At 34.9% G+C, this 24,620-nt stretch overlaps 3 protein-coding genes across 5 annotated transcripts; all 3 read left to right on the top strand.

Moving 5' to 3' along the window:
* Nucleotides 1–226: 226 nt before the first annotated feature.
* Nucleotides 227–6,309, top strand: LOC149195497 (polyadenylate-binding protein-interacting protein 10-like). 3 transcript variants are annotated; one of them, XM_089405340.1, is made up of 4 exons: nt 227–714; nt 1,772–1,882; nt 2,626–2,670; nt 5,864–5,920. In XM_089405340.1, exons 1-4 carry the CDS (start codon nt 487–489, stop codon nt 5,903–5,905), a joined length of 426 nt encoding a protein of 141 aa, XP_089261466.1. In that variant the 5' UTR covers nt 227–486; the 3' UTR covers nt 5,906–5,920. The 3 variants fall into 3 exon arrangements, with proteins under 3 accessions (XP_089261466.1, XP_089261467.1, XP_089261468.1); XM_089405341.1 differs by lacking the exon at nt 5,864–5,920 and adding an exon at nt 6,274–6,309 and having other exon boundaries at nt 228–714; XM_089405342.1 differs by lacking the exon at nt 5,864–5,920 and adding an exon at nt 2,851–2,871 and having other exon boundaries at nt 228–714.
* Nucleotides 6,310–8,893: 2,584 nt separating this feature from the next.
* LOC149195498 (uncharacterized) lies at nt 8,894–9,821 on the top strand. The gene is made up of 3 exons (XM_089408422.1): nt 8,894–8,996; nt 9,374–9,459; nt 9,564–9,821. The coding sequence occupies exons 1-3, from the start codon at nt 8,910–8,912 to the stop codon at nt 9,700–9,702; spliced, it is 312 nt and encodes a 103-aa protein (XP_089264548.1). The 5' UTR covers nt 8,894–8,909; the 3' UTR covers nt 9,703–9,821.
* Nucleotides 9,822–13,522: 3,701 nt separating this feature from the next.
* On the top strand, nt 13,523–19,929 carry LOC149195499 (cytochrome P450 704C1-like). The gene is made up of 7 exons (XM_089405343.1): nt 13,523–13,629; nt 13,738–14,024; nt 14,184–14,399; nt 17,838–18,125; nt 18,267–18,611; nt 19,061–19,261; nt 19,349–19,929. Exons 1-7 carry the CDS (start codon nt 13,575–13,577, stop codon nt 19,535–19,537), a joined length of 1,581 nt encoding a protein of 526 aa, XP_089261469.1. The 5' UTR covers nt 13,523–13,574; the 3' UTR covers nt 19,538–19,929.
* Nucleotides 19,930–24,620: the final 4,691 nt, after the last annotated feature.

The following is a 24,620-nucleotide window of genomic DNA, read 5'->3' on the forward strand; positions in this document are numbered from 1 at the left end:
AGTCTGTGCGATTTTTCGTCTGCGGTGGAGTTCCTGCCTGCTCGGTGTGGCTTTGGTAAGTTCGGCTACTGTATGGCGTTCTGGTTAAATACTGAGGGTTTCTGTTACCTGCATGCAAGAGTCCATGGTTATTTGAGCATTATAAGTTAATGGCATTCTGGTTGAATACTGAGGGTTTGTCTTAGCTGCATGGGTTTTATGGAAATTTCGGTAAATGTCTGCTCCAGGTCCGGCTTGTATGTCTGCAGCCTGGGAAGCAGAAGAATCAATAATAAAACTCTGCTGAATTCAAACCCTCGGCAAAGAAAAAACCCACAAACGCCCTGCTGCCTGCCCTTCCCAATAAGGGACATTCCCCTCTGTGGATGGACCCAATCGCCCTTTATACAGGGGCTTCTGTGTATCTGACCCTTTAATTTTAGGACACGCCCGGCATATCTTCAAAGGTTGCAGACCAGAGAATTTCGTGGGATCTGAGACACCGCGATGGCTTTGGTGGAGAACAATGTGAGCGTCGAAGGGGCGAGTTACGGAAATCGAACCCCTGATCTCTCCCGGGCTGAAAAGAACGGCGGATTCAATGGCGACATGCGGGGGCTTGTAGATTTGCTCTCCAAACTGAATCCTTTAGCCGAGGAGTTCATTCCTCAGCCTCACAGGTCGCCTTCTTTTATTTTTAATGGCAATGGCAGCTTCGCTAATAACGGCAGGAGGGTAAGATTTGTATATCATTTTCCTCTTTGATCTGCATGGAATTTTGCATTTTTCTGGGGGATATCGCATTGCAATTTCTGAGTGATGTTTAATGTTAAAAAAAAACAAGTGCAAGGGTAGTTAATACTAGATACTGAAAAATTAAAAAAGGGTGTTTTAATTTCACATTCACAACGCTTCTCATTGTATTTCCTGGGTGATTTTGATGGTATTTATATGCCTTACAAGTCAGGGGTAGCTGTAATTTTCTAGAAGTAAAATTTCCTGGGTGATTTTGATGGTATTTATATGCCTTACAAGTCAGGGGTAGCTGTAATTTTCTAGAAGTAAAATTTTCAGAAAAGAAATTCACATTCACAATAATTGTGAAACAATAATGGCTTATAAAGTGCTACATGTATCAAAAGCTTCAACTTTCTCCAAGTTGGCTATGGGGAGGTATAGTCCTCATTTTGGGACTAATATTACTTAAACATGCTTGCGTGTTTCGTGTGTTCCCTTGTTGTCTATATGATGTCTGCTTGATCTGTAATTTTACTGAAAATCAAAATGGCATATCTCATAAATTTGCAAGCTTACATTGCAACATTGCTGAAAATCAAAATGACATATTCCTGGTTGAGGATTTGATTCACTACTCGCCAACATAACGAACTCCTGCATTTTCAAACTTGTAAAGATCAAAATGGCACAACCCTTGTTAAGGATTTCATATGTGGCTAATATGATTATCTCCTAAATTCACAAGCATTTTGTAAAAATCAAAGTATTTCATTCCAAGCTAATATGATTATCTCCTAAATTCTCAAGCTTTCAGTAAAATCAAAGTGGCATATCCTTACACTTGTTAAGGATTTCATTACAAATTAATACGATTATCTCCTAAATTTGCAAGCTGAGTAGAAATCAAAGTGGCGTATCCTTTCGAGGATTTCGTACTGTGGCATTATGATTATCCTCTATCTGTTACTTTATTTTTATTCTTCTCCTATCTGTCACTTCAGTTTGAATCTTCTGCTGCATTGTTGACGTTCTGTTTTACTTGGTGGTGCATCAGAAGAAAAACAGCTTCAATCAGGGTAAAAGGAGGCTCAACGGTAGGAACATCAGAGCTCAACAGGAGGACAGCGTTAGAAGAACAGTTTATGTTTGTGATATTGATCAGCAGGTAAGTGAATTCATGGCAGAAATTAGGGAAACAATAATTTTCAATAGCATTGCATCTGTTGTATCAAGACAACTTCCAGTAACAACACCTTTATCGTATTGACGTTTTCTTAACCGGAATTTTAAAACTGGTATGAGTATTATGTCAGGATGAATTTGAGTAGCAGAATGCCGAGCACTAAATATCCTCTGGGATGTTTGGTGATCCATCTTTCTCCCATGCATGTGCTGGCCCGTCTAGGTGCCGAAGGGCATTGTTTAACTTGTTTTCTTGGTTATGCAAGGCCCATGTTTAACTTATCTTCTTGGATATGTATGCCACTCACTTGGAAGGCTATTTTTGTTTTTCAAGCCACGTATACACCTCAATGTCACCTCCCAAATCATACACAGTGTCTTCATTTGAAAGTTATAAGAGAATTTGGGATTTCAATGGCACCATAGGCGCTTTGTTGTATTGAATTTAATTTATGGTGCAGTGGGGGATTAATTCCTGGTTTTGAGAGTTATCTGAACATGACAATGGATAGAAACACACTCAAAATTTAGTGTAGGACTATTGGTGCCAGTGGTTCCCTTTCATTGCCCTATAATTAGACTTGTCAATGTTTACTGAAAATAATACTGGTATATATATAGGCAACCGACATATGCGGGATTGCAAAATCATAGATAATTTCGAGTGAAGTTTTGTCAATTGTTATCAAGTCACACTAATGACTCTTCTGGATACTGCCAAATTAGGTGACAGAAGAGCGGCTTGCAGCACTGTTTATCAATTGCGGACAGGTAATTCTCCATTTATATGCTTTACATCACTATCCTTGTTTATTTAATCATTTTCTCCTTCAAGCACCAGACTGAAAATTTTCCAGGGAGTTAAAATTTAATGGGTTCTTTTTTCTTGATAGTTTTGTGCTCTTAAGGTGGTAGGGATTGTATCATATTCTGTAATATATTGTGTTGCAGAATTAGAATAATTTTGGTTGGCTTTTCACTTAAGAAAATTGGATGTCAATATTCTGTCTTGTTTGGAGGGCCTTGTTGGGGGTGTGTGGTTTCGATCTGCATTTGTGCTTATAATTCTGGCCCTGTATCAAACAAGAATAAGCTTCAGATGTATGAAGCACATTCATCAAGATGTGCTCAACATTGGTGAATTGAGCAAAGATTCAAGTTCTGTAGTCCTTATGGCTTTTAATCTTGTAACAGGGATGCATACATCATAATGTGTTCTGTGGAAGAATCTTATATGTTCTGCATGTCGGAAGGTTAGATCATGGCTATAATGGACTCCCTAGTGTTTCATAATAAAAGTGTTTGCATTTCCAACCATGAGTGGGTTGTTGTGGTATAGTTAGAAATCAAATTCCAACCACATGTTGATGAAGGTAATGTCATAATTGATTTGTTCTCTCACATTTCCCCTATATGACTATAAGGAATCTTGAACCAAATATTCTTCTCTCACATTTCCCCTATATGACTATAAGGAATCTTGAACCAAATATTCTTGTGCACTCTTTATTAACAATGAACCCAAGATTGAATTTTATGAATCTATACAATAATATTTGCAATAACAATATCCCCCTTTTTGGAAAAGCCTTCAATAGTGGGGGCATAGAAATTTCCTTCTTTATGTCAATGTGTCAGGCGGAAAGAGTCGATTGTGCGGACACAACCAACCTCCCTAGGAGCCTAAGACTCTCTAGTGACAAACAAGACAAACAAGAGCAATCCTTCTCTAAACATGCATTTACTATACGGGAAATCAAGTGTTTAGATCCTACCTGTAATCCAACGCTGTTGTAGCAGTCCAGCTCCGCTGATCCGGATGAGCTCCTCCTTCACTTTGAAACCTGCATACACTAACAATCAAATGATTAAATAGCACTTGATAATCTCATAGAATAAAACATATTTAACACATAGACCAAGGAGTACATGAAATAACTCATAAATAACAAGTTATTGAGAAGAATGGACTCATTTGCATTAATAGGTAACAAAAGGAACAAATACAACCTGAGCCTTGGTGTTGTGCAAGTCCCTCCCAGGGTCCATCAAGAGTTCTCCTTTACTTTGACAAAGCTCACCCACTTCCAAATAGAACAAGCAAAGATGGCAATCTCTCCTCACAAGCTTCTAAATGGGAGTCCTAATTCTTGCAGCATTTACCCTTAGAAATGTATAGCTTTCAACCTCTTCTCCTTCTGGCCCAATGCCTGTATTTATAGTGCTCAAGAGGAAGTTAATCAGGTCCACCATCAATGGGATAATCCCCTCTTTGGATGGGATAGCTCCCTTATTGATGGGATAAGTTCCTCTTTGGTAGGAGTGCATGAACCATCTGGAGGCGCTCAATACACGTCGAACAACCTTCTAGAATGCTCTAGAAATGACCACAAGTAACTTTTTAAAGATGAAACTTGCGCATTTTAACCTTTACAGGGGGACGCACCTGCCCCTTTACATACAGAGCGTCCAAAGACGCAACTTTTGTGAACATTGGGTGCGTACCCGCAGGTAAGGTTGAGAGAACCTGCGTCCCCAGAGATAAATACATTTATAAAGACTTTCTCTCTTTTTGGAGTTTGACATGGAGAGCAGAGGCATAAGGCTTGCCTAAGAGGATAGCATGACTGTTGATAGAGCCATACTAACTGTAAATAGTCATGGTGACATTTTTTAGTGTAACACAATGCTTTAATTATTTGAGATTTGTTACTTTGCGATGATCCATATCGATCGCAATGTAGAAAGAAACAATCATTGGAGCACCTCAATACTTTGGTCATCCACTTATACAAGTGAACTTTAGATTTCAACGATGATGTCCATATTACTAAGAATCTCGTTCTTGCTTGGTTAGAGGCCAAGAATTTGCATTATTTACTTCCATCACTACATGTAGAAGTCACTGGTGGAACTTGGAAGTAATCACTAACAGGTGAGTGTGATGGTTCATAAGCATGCAATGAGCTAGCTACAAGCTTGATTAACCACAGTTTGATTCCAAATTATGATTGTACAGACAGAAGTGAGGTGCATTCTACATTACTGAGACATGTAATGTGTGTAACATGCATACAACTAAAATGAAATTCCTGATGACATCCGAAATCTAGTTTAAAAAAAAAGGGCCAGTATAAAAAGTGAAAGAAAAGAACCAACATAGATCCTTCTTAACCCTAAATATTTTAAGTGCTGAGAGATTTGCATGGGGGTTTGTTTATATCGCTCTTTGTGCTTAATAGATCTAGGGTTAAGATGAATCTATGCTGGTTTAAAATAAAATGGTACAAATAACTGGAATAGATTAAGGCTAAGATGATGCAAAAGTAGGCTAAGAGACAATTCTCAAATGGATGCCCCACAGAGGGTGTTGGCTAAAAATTAAAATTGCTCCATGTCAGCAAGCCCATGGGTGCTCTTTTTAGATAGTTACATATTTGCAGGAGGGTGCCTAGGACAGGGAAGTAGCATGTATAATATCCATATTTTTATCACACAACATCTTTTATTTTTTGGCTTGAATCAGGGATACATTCCCCCCCCCCAGCCCACTTCCGAATCTATCTGTATATACTGGGATTGGGTCACGATGGATTATCACTTCTGGGGCGCATGTTACTCCAAGGATTCCTATGTAAAATACAAGTGCTCCATTTACTGGGAATTGAACCTGGGCCAGCAGTGGAAAACTCCCACCCGTCAACTTTGGACCACAGCTCAGCCAACACTTTAGATAATATATGTTGCATTGTTACTCAATTTCTGTTTTGTCATTTATTTTGATCTTTCGCATGTACATTTACAGTGTCTTTTGGCATTAATCACGAGGGTGCCCTCTTTCATAGTTACTGCATATATCATGCATATTTAGGCAGTAACATGCATTTATATGGCATTATTTTGCAATGAGCCCTGCATTGAAGTGGAGAGATATACGACCCCAAACTTGTGCTGTATATTACAGGAATGTAGAATTACATTCATGATGGTGGCATGCATTAAATAGCCTCTGGCCTCACATGGTTTCCAATCTACAAAGCACAAAGTACACAATGACTGATATACATTTCCGGTAGCTTCCACTCATTCCATTGGTATTCTTGCTCGGACTCAATGCTGAATTTCAAACCAGTAAGTTTATCTGAACCCATTTCATTTTTTATATCATTTGAAGTCCAAACCTTATTTCAGAAGTTTATGACTTTGTAGGTTCATGGTTTTGATCTCTCCTTGTGCATTGCCATGTTTAACTAGTTAGCGTGAATATGAAGTTTGATGACACATACAGTTCTGTAACCAGTAATAGGATTGCATGTGATAAAGTACCTTTGAATAGCTTGATCTTATTTTGAAATTTTGTTGTCTAATTAGCAGCACTGCTGCAATGACTTCTGAAATGAAGCACAGAACAGCTGCCAATATTAGAATATTACCAAGAGAACGCCTTGCTCAGTGTGCTTTCGAAACTAATCAGTTGGTTCAGGTATATACAATATTGAGTTTCTAATAAATTGTTTTTGCAAATTAAAACAGATCTCGTCAAGATTGGAAAACTGGAACAAGCCATGTTAGAGATCTGTTTTACTCTTATACAGCTATAAGTATTGCAGAAGAAGCCTTAGTTCACATAACTCCTTAACATGTTTTCTCTCAAATATGTCCTCTCTTCAATTTACAATGTTATCATTTTATTCTAACTAATTGTTTGTTCTACAGATTACAAAATGCAGGAACATGCTGGCCTTCACGTCCAGAACAAATGCAAAAGTAATATGAATATGGTTCTGCATTTTCATGTTTAGCTAGTTAGCATGAATCTGAAGTTTGATGGCAGATACAGTTCTCTAACCAGTAATAGCATTGCATATGATAAAATACCTTTCAGCAGCTTGATCTTATTTTGAAATTGTGTTGTCTAATTGGCAGGGGTGTTGCACTGACTTCTGATATGAGGCACACAACAGCTACCAATATTAGGGTATTACAAAGAGGAGAGCTTCCTCGGTGTGCTTTCGAAATTGATCACTTGGTTCAGGTATATACAATACTCACTTTCTAATAAATTGTTTTTGCAAATCAAAAAAGATCTTGTCAATATTGCAAAGCTGCAACAAGCCATGTTAGGCATGTGTTTTAGTCTTATACAGCTTTAGTCAATCAAATACTCCTTTTAATCTTAAATAAAGTGCGTTCGAATAGCTTGATCTTATTTTGAAATTTTGTTCTCTAATTAGCAGCACTGCTGCAGTGACTTCTGAAATGATGCATACAACAGCTGCCAATATTAGAATATTGCCAAGAGAACAGCTTCCTCGGTGTGATTTCGAAACTGATCAGTTGGTTCAGGTATATACAATACTGAGTTTCTAATAAATTGTTTTTGCAAATTAAAAGAGATGTTGTCAAGATTGGAAACCTGGAACAAGCCATGTTAGAGATCTGTTTTACTCTTATACAGCTTTAGTCAATCAAATACTCTTTTTAATGTTAAACAAGCTTTTGACACATTGTACATGATATAAGGATTGCACAAGAAACCTTAGTTCACATAACTCCTTAACATGTTTTCTCTCAAATATGTCCTCTCTTCAATTTACAATGCTATCATTTTATTCTAACTAACTATTTGTTCTACAGATTACAAAATGCAGGAACATGCTGCCCTTCACATCCAGAACAAATGCAAAAGTAATATGAATATGGTTCTGCATTGTCATGTTTAGCTAGTTAGCGTGAATCTGAAGTTTGATCGCAGATACAGTTCTGTAACGAGTAATAGCATTGCATATGATAAAATACCTTTCAGCAGCTTGATCTTATTTTGAAATTGTGTTGTTCCCTGCTCACATAAGGCAAGTACAATCTGCAAGTATTTGATGCTTCTTTCTGTTTGCAAGTATTTCAGGTTTTTTTGCAAATACCATATCCAGACATCTTTGTTTTATTTATGGATCAAGATATTATTAGATGCAAAATTGAATTGAGATGTTTTAGGTTACACTTCCATGTTATTTCAGTCTTGCATAATTTGAGTACTGTTTTGACTCAACTAGTTTATTTGCATGAGCAACTGCAGTTGATGATATAAAGTGCAGCTCGTGAGAGAGCATCATGATGATGTCACGTGTTTTTATTCTTTCCCAAATATTTCTGTTAACTTACCTAAGTTGTCAAATTTTTCCATCACATGGAGCACCTCATCAAATTCTGTTGGATTCGGATATAGATACAAATGACTTTTTTGCAATTCTTTATCTTCTAAAACAGAACCGGTCAGAGTTCAACGTGAAAGTACGTTTATTTTGTGCTTCAGTTGGTTTTTCATATATGTCTCTAAAACTTTCCTATGTGTTAGTCTGGATTCTGTGTGCATTCTGTTTTAGTTTAATTGCATTCATTTGACTTGAGAATAAAAAAAGAAAGATCATGACACATAGTTATTTAGAAATAATAAATAAAATGATGCAAGCTTTTAAAATAAGCATGATAAAGAATGTCCAAGCAGTAAGTTTACCTCAACCCATTTCATTTTTTATATGATTTGAACTGCACTTCACACACAGTGTCGTGTATGCAAAAGCTACCTTTGGAGTACTTCGGCAAGGGGACTTAAACCTTTTTATGAAACCCGTGCCTAAAATTTCTAGTCGGTTGTTTGCATTTTGTTGCACCATTTTGCCCCTTTGTTCTATACTAAAACAATGCCAATCTCATAATTGCCTACATCCTCAGCATTGTGCAATATTTTCAGCCAATGTTTCTATTAGATCTCATTGAAAAGCACGTGTTGCAAGCCTTGTTCCAGAAGTTTATGGCTTTGTAGCCTCACACTTTTGATCTCTCCTTCTGCATTCTCATGTTTAGCTAGTTAGCGTGAATCTGAAGTTTGATCGCAGATACAGTTCTGTAACTAGTAATAGGATTGCATATGACAAAGTATGTTTCAGCAACTTGATCTTATTTTGAAATTGTGTTGTCTAATTGGCAGGGGTGCTGCACTGACTTCTGATATGAGGCACACAACAGCTGCCAATATTAGAATATTACAAAGAGAACAGCTTCCTCGGTGTGCTTTCGTAACTGATCAGTTGGTTCAGGTATGTACAATACTCACTTTCTAATAAATTGTTTTTGCAAATCAAAAGAGATCTCGTCAACATTGCAAAGCTGCAACAAGCCATCTTAGGCATGTGTTTTAGTCTTATACAGCTTTAGTCAACAAAGCAACCTTCCGTTCTAGGAGTAAACAAGTGCACCCATTTTGTATGCAGTTCTTGATCTCCCTCCGACATTTTCCAACATTTGCCAACAATTCGTCTACTGTCCCTCTGTTGCTACTTTTTGATTTTGATTTCTTAGAACAAAAGCAGATTCCTTGCTGCAATTAAATTTCTATTTAAGATAATTAACCATAAATCTGTCTGCAAACACCAACCCCTGTAGTACTAACTATATGCTTTGTTTCAAAATTCAGTCAAATCGCAATATAAATAGTATTGGCAATTTCTCTGAGTTTGAGGACCCAATTCTTCGTCAACGGACTTCTGCCACATTTGAAAGGTACACAACATTTGCAAAATTTTGTCAATTGCTGCTATCATGGTGGTTTTGCTGATCACTATTTCTGTACTAATGTCCCTGGCATTGTATATCACCTTTGGCAGTGTGACAGCAGCTGGTGAGCTTATCACAAAAACTACAGTTGAAGTTGTAACATCTGAACGCACAGTTGCAGCCATTCTAGGAAAGTCTGGAAATGATCTTGTTAAAATTCAGCAGCTAAGCTGGTACAAAGAAGCATAAATTTCTGCAAATTCCATGGGATCCCCTTCAACTGAAATTTTTGAAACATGGAGACTTGGAATGAAGTGCTGTCATTGCTGACAAAATGACATTGTATTGACAGAATGACAAAATGTTACAACACAAATCCTATGTTCTTAAATGATCATCTTGTATTTGAACATTCATCTAGTGGAATGTTGCATTAATTATTAGATGATAAAAATTGGCATTGGCAGTTTTTATTTTGTCTCTATGGCTCTTGATTCATTATGCTAATGTTTAATAAATTAGACTCTTTATGTGTTATATATTTGATTTTATGTAGAAAATCAATGTTATAATTCAATTTGAACAAGTTTCATAAATATAAATTACTATCTACTATATTTAGTTACTTGAAATCATTTATCTAATATTTGGGTTTGTTTGTTTCTAATATTTGATAGCCATGTTGGTCATGCTTTACCATCATTCACCATTTTCTATCTACTATATTTAGTTACTTGAACTCATTTATTTAATAGTTGGGTTTGTTTATTTTTAATATTTGTTAACTACATTGGGCACGCTTTACCATCATTCACCATTTTAATGATGATTGACCATTTTGACCATGGATTAGCGAGATGACCATGCATTAGCATCACAACCATGTTAATTGTGATTAAACACTTTTTACTATTATTAATCATGATAGACATGCCAATTATAATTAAATTTAAATATCTCTGATCCAATATAAAAATATTATTATTATTTGTTTTTATTTAATTATAATATCACACTCTATCTTTGATGTTTAAATAAATAATGCATTTTATGATTTAAATTACCCATATAATATTAAATACTGGTTATCTATTCATATTTAATTATAAGTATTAAATTATTTATAGTTTTAACTAAGTATAAATTTCCTATAATATTTTTATTATTCAGTATTCATAATGGAAAGATTACACTTCCAATCACAAAGAAATAAAATTCCTTGAATAAAAAGATTCCCACATTGAAATGAACTTTTATGTATTTTTTAAAACAATATTAATTGAATATGATTTTCATAATTTATAACATGTAATATCATTTCTCCCAGTTGTATTAACCTGCAATAATTAGCTTATGCCAAGGTAAGCCTTTTTTGTCACCACGTATAAAGTTTAATAACATAATAAGTTTTAAAAAATCAAGCTGTTAAAACATTATTTCTAACTAATAAATAGAGTAATTTGAAGTGGTATAGTCAATCTCCATTCTTTTATTATTTTCAATTATAGCATTTTTCGTCATTCTATATGTCATCATACCTGCTATGCTTATGTTATGCCAAATAAATGAATTATATTAAACTATACTCCCTAATTAAGATAATCACAAAATAGAAAAACAACTATGTTTAATGGCATCTGTTTATCTGTGACGTAAGTCCTTTCATCATACTTCAAAAAAATTTCAATAAAAAACTAACTTACTTAAATGGAACACAGATATTGCAGAAAGCAAGAGTATACAACACCAAAAGATAATGAATTTTTTCTTGCAGATCATGATCAATTTACATTTCAACTCGTAAAGTTTAAATGTTTTTTTAATTTTAATCTGTTTATTTTAGTTTTTAATTTATAAAATAAACTTATCAAAATTACTTTGCTATTGTACTTAGATGCTATATTTACTAACCCAAAACTATAAAAAACACCAAAACTCATGTCCTTTTGCATCACAACAAATTATTAATTAAATACAACAAATTACTAATTAGAAATTAGATGCAGGGTTTATTTTCTTTGCTAATTAGTAATTGGACAAATTTAAAGTTCACACTAAAGTTATGATAAACAATATTTTTAAATAAATATATCTTTTGTTCTTTGACCATGGAATAATTCCCCAATCATTGACATTAACCTGAATGGTATCACTTATGTCCAAACATGTTACTAGATATCTAATCTTTCAATCATGGGTTCAAGACTCCATAATTTTTAACTGCTTAAGTTCTTCTTTGACTTTCGAGAATGATTTATCTAAATATTGAACACTCTCCACCACGAATTTAATTAACAAATTTATATTCATAATAATGTTTATTTGCTCATTATCATTTTATGAATATTTCCATAATATTCAAATGTAAAAAAATAACAAAATTCTATGTTTTGTGCACCATGAATTCATTATTATGCATTTAAATATATTTTATACCCTGTGCTTATTAAAATACATAACTTACTTTAACACTCTCTAATTCTTCATACATTATAATGCATTATTATTACCTTTTATAGTTTTTTTCCCTCAAGTTTTCCATGATTCACTCTTAAATTTTATTACATTTTAATTATTAATCTAAACATTTTTTAAATCATGACACATTGGAAAATTACATCTAAAACTAATCTTACATTTATCACAATTCTTACTTAACAAACGCAAAGTTCATTATATTTCACTCTTTGCATAAAGTCAAAAAGTCCATACAACAATTCGCTATCCAATTCACTAAATCTTAATACAAGTAAGCATGCCTACAACACACTAGTAATGCAAACCAGCTTTGATGATAATGCAAATTAAACACAAATTAAATCTCATAATAATAACTCACCAAACTGTTCTCTTAACCAGCAGGGACTCGCGCCACAACAGTGGCTCCTTGTTTTATTTAAGATTTTCTATATTAAAGGAATTTTGTTTTATATTTTATTAAACATGTTATTGTAAATATTTTTTTAATATTCTAATTTTACCTTTTTTTTCTTATTTTTGTTTTCACTTTCTACATGTATAAACACTTTATGTTATTTTATTTAAGATTTTCTATATTAAATGTATTTTGTTTTATATTGTATTAAACATGTTATTGTAAATATTTTTCTAATATTCTAATTTTACCTTTTTTTCTTATTTTTCTTTTTCAGTTTCTACATGTATATACACTTTATGTTATTTTATTTAAGATTTTCTATATTAAAGGTATTTTGTTTTATATTGTATTAAACATGTTATTGTAAATATTTTTCTAATATTCTAATTTTACTTTCTTTTTTTCTTAGTTTTTGTTTTCCGTTTCTACATGTATTTATATAGACTTCTATTTTTCCAATTTTTTATAATATTATATTTTAATTTCACTATTTTTAAATGTGGCAGCATGTACTCCTTACTATGTAGCTTTGTTTTATTTAACAACTATGTAGCTTGTTTTATTTAACTACTATGTAGTTTGTTTTATTTAGCTACTATGTAGCTTGTTTTATTTAGCATTGGTGACTCATTTCTTTCTCATAAATTAGTGGTCGTTTTGTTTTTTTAAAGGTTTAAAAGGAATTTAATTTTGTTGAATTAGTTTTAAATTACGTTTATATTGAGATTAGTTTTAATGTTAAAAAAAAATATTAATTTTTTATTGATTTATATGTGAAAGATAAAAATGTAATTTAATTATTATAAGATAAATATTGAAAATTCATTTTTCATCCCATAATTTTAATAATAATAATAAAAATTAAAATTTATATTAAGAATAATCATATATTTTTTTTTTCAATAAATCATATTGATCGCCCAAAATATATCTATATATATAAAAAATTTCATAATAAATAAAAATAAAATTATAATTTAACAAAATGTAATAATTTATTTTTCGCAATGCAAAATATATAATAAGATAAATTTGATGATATCACTTTCTATAAAATTTAAACATCTTAAACTTTATTTTATGATACGGACAACTAGTAGGAGACACACTTAACGGGGTAAGTCACTTTCAAGCCCTGCTGGACCACACTTATTCGAATAAGATATTCTGTAACATGCAATTTGACAGTGATCTATAATTTTGGGCTGAGCACAGGCATGACACCTGGTTCACCGTTCAGCGCATGGAAGTTCCCCACATAGACTCTACCTCTTCCAAGCAAGTCTGGCATGCAGAGGGTTACAATTCCTTGCACCAAAGTCTTTTTTTTTTTTTCCTAAAGTAGCATAATCCAGACAATTCCCTGAACCCATTTCATTTCATCACATTCATGTCTGTCTTACCAGAAGAAACAATGGATTGGAGCGTAGAATATGCGACAGCGTCAATAGCGCTGGCTTTGTTGGTGATACTGTATTTCAAAATGAAATGGAGTGGTGACCTGTGCCATCCTGTGGCTGCAACCGTTGTCTCTCACATCATCAATTTCAAACGCTTACATGACTATCTTTGTGATCATCACAGACGCTACAAAACTTACAGGATAACTTATCCTACTTTCAGCTACGTTTATACAACGGATCCTGCAAATGTGGAGCACATTCTTAGATTTAATTTTGCAAACTACGTCAAGGTCAGCTTCTGTTACATGGAAGTGATTGCTTCAGATATATCTAGCCATAGTTTTATATGTGTGGTTGTGATTAATGTAAATTTGAAAAATTCATAGGGAAAGTTCAACCATGGTTTTATCTTTGTGGTTGTGATTAATGTAATTTTGAAAAATTCATAGGGAAAGTTCACCCATGATATTATGGAAGACCTTCTCGGGGATGGCATTTTCAGCGTTGATGGTGAGAAGTGGCGACAACAGCGAAAATTAGCTAGTTTTGAGTTCTCCACCAAAATGTTGAAGGACTCCAGCAGTGTTGCTTTCCGAGAGAATGTAGTGAAACTTTCCAAAATTCTTTTGGAGGCTTCTGGAGCAAAGCAAGCAGTAGAGATGCAGGCATGATAAATCCTTTGCCTATCTGCTCATTTTCTTTGAAAAATTATAGTTAAAATTGCATTTCTTCATTTCATTTCTGTGTTAGGATCGTGAAACCAAAAGAAGTAATCTCTGTGCAATCTCTCATTAATACAACTAAAATCAATTTAGTGGTCATCATTCTCCTTTGTCATGGCCACTATAGCCTTTTACTATAATGCACAATATTTTCCTAGCAGCTTCTCCAGGATCTCTAAAACCTAATTCACTAGTCCTCACACTTACTTTACCAGTCCATTCACACTTCACTCTCAACTCCAGGCTCTAATCAACACACTAAACTTCAACCACAACTCTCATATTCACTAGGCTCTGATACCAGTTGTTAAGATCATGAAATAGGAAGAATTGTTTAAATACACCATTGTTTTGGATCCCAGTGGCCCCAAACGATAAATTAACATGAAGTGAACGATAAATTAACATGAAGTGTTTCTGCCTATTATACATTATATGAATTCTATGGGCAAAACCATGGATTCCCATAAATCTGGAGCTTGAAAACCTTTGGTAACTTGATCAAGTCAAGTTTACCTAACTACCCTAACACTTGTGCATGCTGAAAATTTATATTTAAAATTGTATTTGTTCTTTTCCCCTCTGGTGTATGGAGTGAGTTAATAAGTGGACAAGCTCAATTTCTAGTGTTTTTTTTGCCTTCAGTAAATTAAAGTTCCACTCTAGATGTTTTGGTGATTTTCTTTTACTATTTTTTTTTGGGTGATTTTGTCTTTTTTCACAATGTTTTGGTGATTTTGTTTTACAAGTTTTTGGTGATTGTCTTTTTTCAGTAATGTTAAGTTCCAGCCTTGAAATTTAATGATTTATATCATCTTAATATGAGTCAAAACCATAAGAAAAAAATTCAACTGAAAATAAGTTGTATTGTTTACTTATTAACTTACCCTCTCTTACTCTCTCTCACGCATATTTCTGGTCTACAAAGTGTTAAAAATGAGGAAGCAGTACCGTATCAACACCTTGCAGTTTTATATCAATTTTGGCTGTATGAAGTGTTCAAAGTGAGTAAGCTACTACCTTACCACCACCTTGTGGTTTTCCACCGGGATGGTTGTATTCATTGCCAACCACAATAGCAGCTAGTAGACCTCAATAACAACTAGTAAGTTTGTAGGCTTTAGTGAGAATGGATTCTATGACCGCCTTGAGAATTACACCATAGTGGAAAGGGTTGAACTAACCAAGCTATCCATAGGGCCTATATATAGCCTCGAGATCCCCTCATCTTCCAAATATTTAGATGGGGTAGTTCAATCATCAACCACAATCACTATTGGTAACTCCAATGGACTTAATTAGATTTGAACTTGTGACATAAGACCCTGCATCCCCAATATATTTGAGGTGAATGACAATTAATTGCGCTAACCTTTGAGGATTAGAACAATTCACTACCATTCACCTCATTTATGTTGCTAACACAGATGACACATAAAGTTCTTAAGTCACAAGTTCAAATCTAATTGAGTACATTCTCCCATGGAGATTATGGCTGATGGTTGAATTATCCCATCGTGATATGTGATATATAGAAGATGAGAGGATCCAAGACTTTTCTTTAAACCATATATATAAAAGTTTGAAGTCATGGTTTCAAAACGTATTGCCAAAGAGGTAACCACTGACTCTTGTGTTAATGTTTGCCTCCTGAAATTCCAAGAAACAATGGGAAGTGCCCTTTGAGAAAACAAGTACTCATATCGTCCCTAAGGGCTCTCTTGGGCGGTTGCTATCCATGTGATGGATTACAAGCTATTGCTACAGATCATGTCCCTCAGAGGAGATCTCTTTTCACATTAATCTCTGTATGTCTCTATATATCCTTGTGTGAATACTCTATGGAAAAAATAGTATGGTGCAGAACCATAAATTGACAGCGATAAATGTCAGTAGGGTCTTTTACTATAATCAACAATGGATGCAATCTGCAAACTGGGCTTTGGGTTGGAGATCAACAGCTTATCAAATACCAACTCTCGAGCAGAGACATCTTTTGCAAAGGCTTTTGATACTGCAAATGCTATGCTTTTGTGGCGTTATGTTGATCTTGCATGGAAATTAAAACTTCACTTCAATATTGGGTCAGAAGTCGCCATGAAAGAAAGCATCAAAACAGTGGAAGATTTGGTCTACAAGGTATTCGGAAGAGGAAAGGGGGATTTCCGTCCAGAATAACTATCAGAATAACTATGTAAGAGAATGCTCACACCAGTCTTAGTCTTGGTTTGGAACTTATGTCAGACGTTAATCGTTCTTTTCACATTTTCTCGGACTAGTTAATTGCTGGTACTCGAGACCTAGTTAATTGATGGTACTCGATAACTTGTTTCTGTGTCACTGGCTTCAAATATTTTTACAAGTAAAGCCAGACATACTGTCTCGCTTTCCTGCATTAAGTGAGAAATACCCAGAGAATTACTCGGACAAGTATCTCCGAGATATTATTTTTGAATTTCATGATAGCTGGCCGGGACACATTGCAGTTACCCTTTGTTGGTTTTTTCATTTTCTTTGCAATAATCCTGATGTTGAAGGAAAAACTCTGTAAGAAATTCGTGACCTGGTCAAGGAGAATGAATATAGTGTCAATTGAAGAATCTTTAATTATGTTTTCTCAAAGTCTGACGCACACAGTATTGGATAACATGCACTATCTTCAAGCTGCTTTATCAGAAGCCTTGCGCTTACACTCAGCTGTTCCTGTGTAAAACGCGTATATTTCTAAGGTCATTTAGGTATCACAAGCATTCTTTTGACTGATCATTGTCCAGGAAGCTAGTACCTTACCAGCACCCTATGGCTTTCTGGAGGGATGGCTGTATTCACTGCCAGCCAAAATAGCAGCTAGTAAACCTGTAGGCCTTAGTGAGAATGGATTCCATGACTTCCTGGATAATTGAAAATAGTTGATGGTTGAGCTACTCTCCATTTAGATATTCAGAAAGTGGGAATGGATTCCATGACTTCCTGGATAATTAAAAATAGTTGATGCTTGAGCTACTCTCCATTTAGATATTCAGAAAGGATCTCTGAGGCCTCAAAGTTCAAACTATATATATGAAATTGCAGTTTCAAGACTTACTAACAAGTTACCAATGACTTTTGTGTTAATGGACCAATGGTTGCCTCTTGAAATTCCAAGGAAGAAGGCGATGTGCCCTGTGAGAAAACGATTACTCATATCAGCCCCCAGGGCCCTTTTGGGATGGCAGTTGATATCCATGTGATGGATTACAAACTATTGCTAGAGGGCATCCCTAAGATGGGAGTTCTTATCACATTAATTTCTCTCTGTATTTCTTTATATATCCTTGTGTGAATACTCTGGCAAAATAGTATGGGGCAGAATCACAATTTGACAGCGATAAATGGCAATAGGGTCTTTTACTGAAATCAACAATGGATGCAATCTGCAAACTGGGCTTTGGGGTGGAAATCAACAGCTTATCAAAGGCCAACTCTGGAGCAGAGGCATCTTTTGCAGAGGCTTTTGATGCTGCAAATGCTATGCTTTTGTGGCGTTATGTTGATCTTTCTTGGAAATTAAAACGATACTTCAATATTGGGTCAGAAGTCACCATGAAGGAAAGCATCAAAACAGTGGATGATTTTGTCTACAAGGTCATTCAGAAGAGAAGAAAGGAGATTTCCGTCCAAAATAACTATGTAAGAGAATCCTCACACCTGTCTTAGTAACTTATGCCACAAGCAGACTATCTAATTGTTCTTTTCACATTTTCTCTGACTAGTTTATTGCTGGAACTCATGACCTTGTTTCTTTGTCACTGGGTTCAAATATTTTTACAGGTAAAACCAGATATATTGTCTCGCTTTATTGCATTGAGTGAGAAACACCCAGAGAATTGCTCGGACAAGTATCTCCGAGATATTATTCTGAATTTCATGATAGCTGGCCGGGACACAACAGCAGTTACCCTTTGTTGGTTTTTGCATTTGCTTTGCAAAAGTCCAGATGTTGAAGGAAAAATTCTGCAAGAAATTTGTGGCCTGGTCAAGGAAAATGAATGTATGTCAATTGAAGAATCTATAAGTATGTTTTCTCAAAGTCTGACACAATCAGTATTGGATAACATGCACTATCTTCAAGCAGCTTTATCAGAAGTCTTGCGCCTACACCCAGCTGTTCCTGTGGTAAGACGCGTATTAATGTTCGGTCATTTGAGTATATCTCCAACATTCTTTTGACTGATCATTGCCCATCAATAATTGTGTCTTGTTAGTCTTGTTTCTCCTCTTGTTAGCATGCACTGGAATTCCATTAGTTAGGATAGAGGATATATAGTGTAATATTATATTAATATTTTCATTGCATTTGCGGGTTTGCCCAAACCAATTTCTTTTATGACTTCAAAAGTATGGATAAGTTCATTTGATTTTTGGATTCCTATGCTTAAATTAGAAGTGCAGAAATGGTTGTACCTTTTGAATAGAATACCTCCTATATTCATCATCGTTCTCCATTTAATATTGATTTAAAGATCAAAGAGTATGGCTCATCATAAATTGACAAAACACATATAATATTGATTTAAAGATCAAAGAGTATGGCTCATCATAAATTGACAAAACACAATTTGCAGGATGGAAAATATGTAGTTTCTGATGACATCCTTCCCGATGGATTCAAAGTCAAGAAAGGTGATATAATCAATTATGTCCCTTACTCAATGGGAAGAATGACATACCTCTGGGGCAGTGACGCAGAGGAGTTTAGGCCAGAGAGGTGGCTTCAGAATGGAGTTTTTACGCCTCAATCACCATTCAAATTCACTGCATTTCAGGTAAGTCTCCTAACCCTGATAGTTAATCTTTTCAAAAGTACCTAAGGTAATGCCTTGAAATCGATAAGGTGTGTGCTTGACTTACAGGCTGGACCTCGCATTTGTCTTGGCAAGGACTTTGCATACATGCAAATGAAGATTTTTGCTGCTGTGCTTGTACGTTTCTTCAAATTTGAAGCTGTTGAAGGTAAGGAAGTGAAATATCGTCCCTCACTGACCCTCCATATGACTGAAGATGGATTAAATCTTCGTGTCAAGCCTAGATTAGATTGCTGATCACAGTTTTACTTGACAATAAGGTACAGCAATACACAGAAAGCTTTTATCCGTTGTACATAAGTATTTTAAGATATTCTGATTTTGTCTAGTTGAAGGCATCTGTTATGTTGAGTCATACCACAATATCAAAACCCCTTTGGGTGATGAAAACATTGTTTGAATAGAAAATGTTGAAGGAGCCAGACAAGTAGAACACACTAGGCACAGAATAGTGCTTCATAATATAGGTTATATCATCTTATGTATTCATAGGTGCCTATCTGTGGCATCAATTCCCTGTTTTTCTAATAAGAACTTTATTATATTCTTTTGAATAAATGTTTAATAAAATAATAAAGAATTACTGGAATGAGGAATCCCTGCTTTAGGGGTCATTATGTTTGTGATTCTTTCTGTGTGCTGAAAGGCTGGATTTATGATTTTTAATGCGACATGAATTTTTATTAGTCATACTGTATTTACCGAAATGGCAATTTTGTTGAAAGTGCTTGGATGATTTTGGTAGTGAGGTCTTTCCTGTGATCTGTTTTGGTCTACCCTAGTGGCAACTTCCAAATGGCTTTTTTTAATTTTTGATGTAAAATGCCCATAATTTACTGTTTATATAGATAGTCAAAGGAAGCATTCTATTGAAAAAAAGAGAGGAATTAAAAGATATGTGGGAGTGACTCTTTCCTATCAGACTATTTTAGTTATCTGTATTATATGATATATGTAATTTTCAAAAATTGTAACTAGTCAGCATGAAGACGATGGCTTTGGGCCTGTACAGAACTCGCATATCAATATTAGAATCACATACAACATAGCCTATCTTGTATCAATGAATTAAATGATAAATAAAGAAACACACGTGTGGTGTATTGAAAGTTCTGTTTTTTTTCAAATGAATTATTCCATTTAAATTTATTTTCTTGCAGTATTGTTGTTACTGGGATTTTTAAATTTTTTATTTTTAAAGTGCCCAATCCCTATCCTCAAGAATGGGATACCAATTTTATCTCTTAACCAGTTGTGTTTTTCTTATGCAGATGAAGAGTAGTCCTCAAAGCAGCAGTATTTTCCTACCACAAATACAATCTTATAAATTGAAACCTTAAAATACGGTAGCAGAGATGGAAATATATCGCTAGAAACTGGCAGAAATATTTGCTTTAGAATCCTTAGTTTAAAATTCAGGAAACCATAAGCAGTACTATCATTTCTTGTTGTAAATTTCAAATACAGATGTTTCAACAGAGAGAGATGATTTTCCTCATAGAAGGAACCAATTGCAGAGGGACAATTTTTGCTTAGTTTAAAATTCAGGAAACCATAAGCAGTACTATCATCTCTTGTTGTAAATCTCAAATACATATGTTTCAACAGAGAGATAATTTTCCTCATAGAAGGGACCAATTGCAGAGGGACAATTTTTCCTCGAGCTATATGAAATTAAAAGACTCCACCATCGAGTTGAGGGTCGGGATGTGACAATGGAAAACTCTCTCAACAACAACAATAACAGTAAGGCGAACAACTCTAGTTAGATCAGCACAGAATATGGCAATGCACAGGTTTTGTGTCAAATGTGTGGGAAGTCGTTTGAGTCCTTTCTATTTGTAATTCACTTTATTAGATGGAAGAGACGAAGAGACTTTAATTTTAAGTTACGAAAAAGTCTAATAAAATGTAATTTAATACCAGTAGTGATTTAGATAAATCTCCACTTTTGATTATTGAGATTGAGATTAAATCTCTATCGTTGATCTTAATGACAGATTAAAATTGTGGAGACTTAGAAAAGTCATCTAACTCAAAATTAAAGACAGAGCAAGATAGAAGAAAAAGTGGCACAGTAACTTAGTTGCAAAGAGAAAAAAGAATTCACTCAGGGTGCACGCTGACAAGTAGTGGGAAACAAAGCAGTAAAGCGAAATCGACTTCAGCCAGATTTGTGAACGCCATACAATTTCAAGGAATAAGGATGCCATATGATCTAGTCGTAGAAGGAGAAGTTCAACCTAGCAAAGGGCCATATGATCTCAATCGATTTTTAGAGTGTAGGTCGAGTTTTTTTTAGTGATCATACATGGCCGAACAGCTGCTAGGGATTTGCTGTTGATTTCCTTTTTCTGGTGGGAAGAGTTTTCTCAGTTGAGGAACCCTTTAAGATTTTTAAAATATCTGTGGAAAAACTTGTTATCAGTTTTTTTTGGAAAACCAACGTTTCAGACGAGCTTAGTGAGTCCATCATCAGGGCAATGTGATCTGCATTTTGCTCCATGCTTTCACGCTCTCTCTTCTCTAAATGCAGATCACATTGCCCTGATGATGGACTCACTAAGCTAGTCCGAAACGTTGGTTTTCCAAAAAACTGATAACAGGTTTTTCCACAGATATTTTAAAATTCTACCAACCTGTATGGACTCTCTCTTTAAAACCCTTGTAGGTTTTGAAAAAAATAATGAAAAATTGATTTGAAAGGCAGTACAATTTTTTTTTTGTGTATTTTTGTTTTCACTGATATATTTTTGGTAATCCTGGACTAATCGCCATTCTAGGATCCACTCTGGGACCACTAAAAAAGGTAATGATAATTGGTAGGAAGTTTACTAATGCCTGCAGTTTTTGGTGCAACGGAATACCTCAACATGATATCAGAGCCTTGGCCCAGGTTTGATTCCCCGATTTGAGTTTGAAAGAGGTGTTGGATTTTCACACTGGTCTCATTGGGAATCATTCACGTGGACTAACCGCCACTCTGGAATCCACCCTGACACCACTAAAAATGTAATGATAATTGGTAGGAAGTTATTATGCGATTAATTTATCGTCTGAATTTTTCTATTTAATTTAAAAATTCTGTAAGTTTTATTTCTTGAGATCATTTTCTGTTTAAATTAAAAATTCAGTAAAAGTTTTATTTCCTGAAATCATTTTCTGTTTAATTTAAAAATTCAATAAAAGTTTTATTTCCTGAGATCATAAGGTAGTTATTCACCTTGGGTCTGGATAGATATTTTTTGACATTGTATTCAGAGCTTGGTTTTGTTAGCACAAATTTTTACATGGCTTACAAATAAGAAGATCTTTAAAATCACTAGTAAAAATTAGTGTAACCTATAGAAAAATATGTTGTATGAATAACTGAAATAATGAAGAAAACAAGAAAGCTCAACAAGAATAACCAAGACAAGAAACTGAATGGATTGGAATTTCTTATTCAACAATGATTCTCCGTTCATTACATTTCATGGGCATTTGTTAGTTTTATATCATAGACCATCGTTACATAACTAATATTTCGGTATAAAACTGTCTAGTTACACTTTACCCAAAGTTACTAATTCGTTGTCAAACTAACAAACTCCACTTTGACAACAATTTTCTTAATCTCTTGCCCATGCCATTCATCATCTTTTCGGCAAGCCAAGAGAAGCTAAACACCACCACAACTTCTCTATTGTCACTGGCTTTGTGAACATGTCTGCACAATTCTCTTGCGTATGGACCTTTTGAAGAGCTACTTTTCCGCCATCGATCACATGTATCAGAAAATGATACCTTACATCAATGTGCTTGGTTCTGCTGTGATAAGCAGGATTTGTAGCCAAGTGAATAGCACTTTGACTGTCACAAAGTACATTCACTTTCTCTTGCGTCCTTCCAATCTCATCGAGCAGACCCTTTAACCAGATTGCTTCTTCACTGGCATCTGAAGCAGCTATATATTCAGCTTCGGTAGTGGACAACGCAACTGTTTCTTGAAGCTTTGACATCCAACTAATTGCTCCACTTGCAAGAGTAAAGACATAACCTGTAGTAGATATTCTTTTGTCCAAATCACCTGCATAGTCAGCATCTACATATCCGCAGACTGATCCTTCAATACCATTAAAGACGATGCAATGGTCACTTGTGCCTTTTAGATATCGAAGCACCCATTTCACTGCTTGCCAATGTTCTTTACTTGGATTTGCCATGAACCTGCTGACAACTCCAACTGCATGTGAAATGTCAGGTCTTGTAGATACCATCGCATACATTAAGTTGCCTGCAGCGTTTGCATATGGTACATGAGACATATACTGCTTTTCTTCATCAACTCTAGGACTCAAAACCGAAGAAAGCTTAAAATGGGAAGCTAGTGGAACATTAACATGTTTCACATTATTCATAACCTGTAGTAGATCTTCTTTTGTCCAAATCACCTGCATAGTCAGCATCTACATATCCGCAGACTGATCCTTCACTACCATTAAAGACAAGAACTTTTCAAGTACCTTCTCTACATACTTCTGCTGTGATAACCAAAGCTTACCATTTTTCCTATCTCTGTGTATCTCCATGCCCAGGATATGTTTTGCTGCTCCAAGATCCTTCATATCAAACGTCTTAGAGAGTTGAGCCTTTAACCTGTTGATCTCTTCCATGCTTTTGCTTGCAATAAGCATATCGTCAACATACAAAGCTAAGATAATGGATATGCCTTTGAAACTTTTGAAGTACACACAATGATCATACTCACTTCTTATAAAGTTCTGGCTCACCATGAAGGAATCAAACTTCTTGTACCATTGTCTGGGAGACTGCCTTAGACCATACAATGATTTCCTGAGCTTGCAAACTAATCTTCTGCTGCGACCTCGTACAAAACCTTCTGGTTGTTCCATATATATCTCTTCGTTCAAATCACCATGTAGAAAAACTGTTTTAACATCTAACTGTTCAAACTCAAGATTAAGCAACGCAGTTAGTGCCAACACAGTACGTATAGAAACAAGTTTTACAACTGGAGAAAAAATCTCATGAAAGTCTATACCTTCAACCTGAGAATACCCTTTTGCTACCAGTCGCGCCTTATACCTTTCGATACTTCCATCAACTTTCCATTTCAGCTTGAAGACCCATTTACATCCAACAACACTTCTCCCTTCAGGAAGCTCTACAAGATCCCGGGTATTGTTCTTGGCTAAGGAGTCCATTTCTTCTTCCATAGCCATTTTCCATTTCTCGCTATCTGTATCATCTACTGCTTCATGATAACAAGAAGGTTCCCCATCTTCAGTAATCAAAGCAAAAGATGAAGCAGAATCTT

Source organism: Pinus tabuliformis, chromosome 2_2, assembly GCF_031772625.1.
Source record: "Pinus tabuliformis cultivar Carrire ecotype Pingquan chromosome 2_2, CPIR1, whole genome shotgun sequence".
NCBI classification, from domain to species: Eukaryota; Viridiplantae; Streptophyta; class Pinopsida; order Pinales; family Pinaceae; genus Pinus; species Pinus tabuliformis.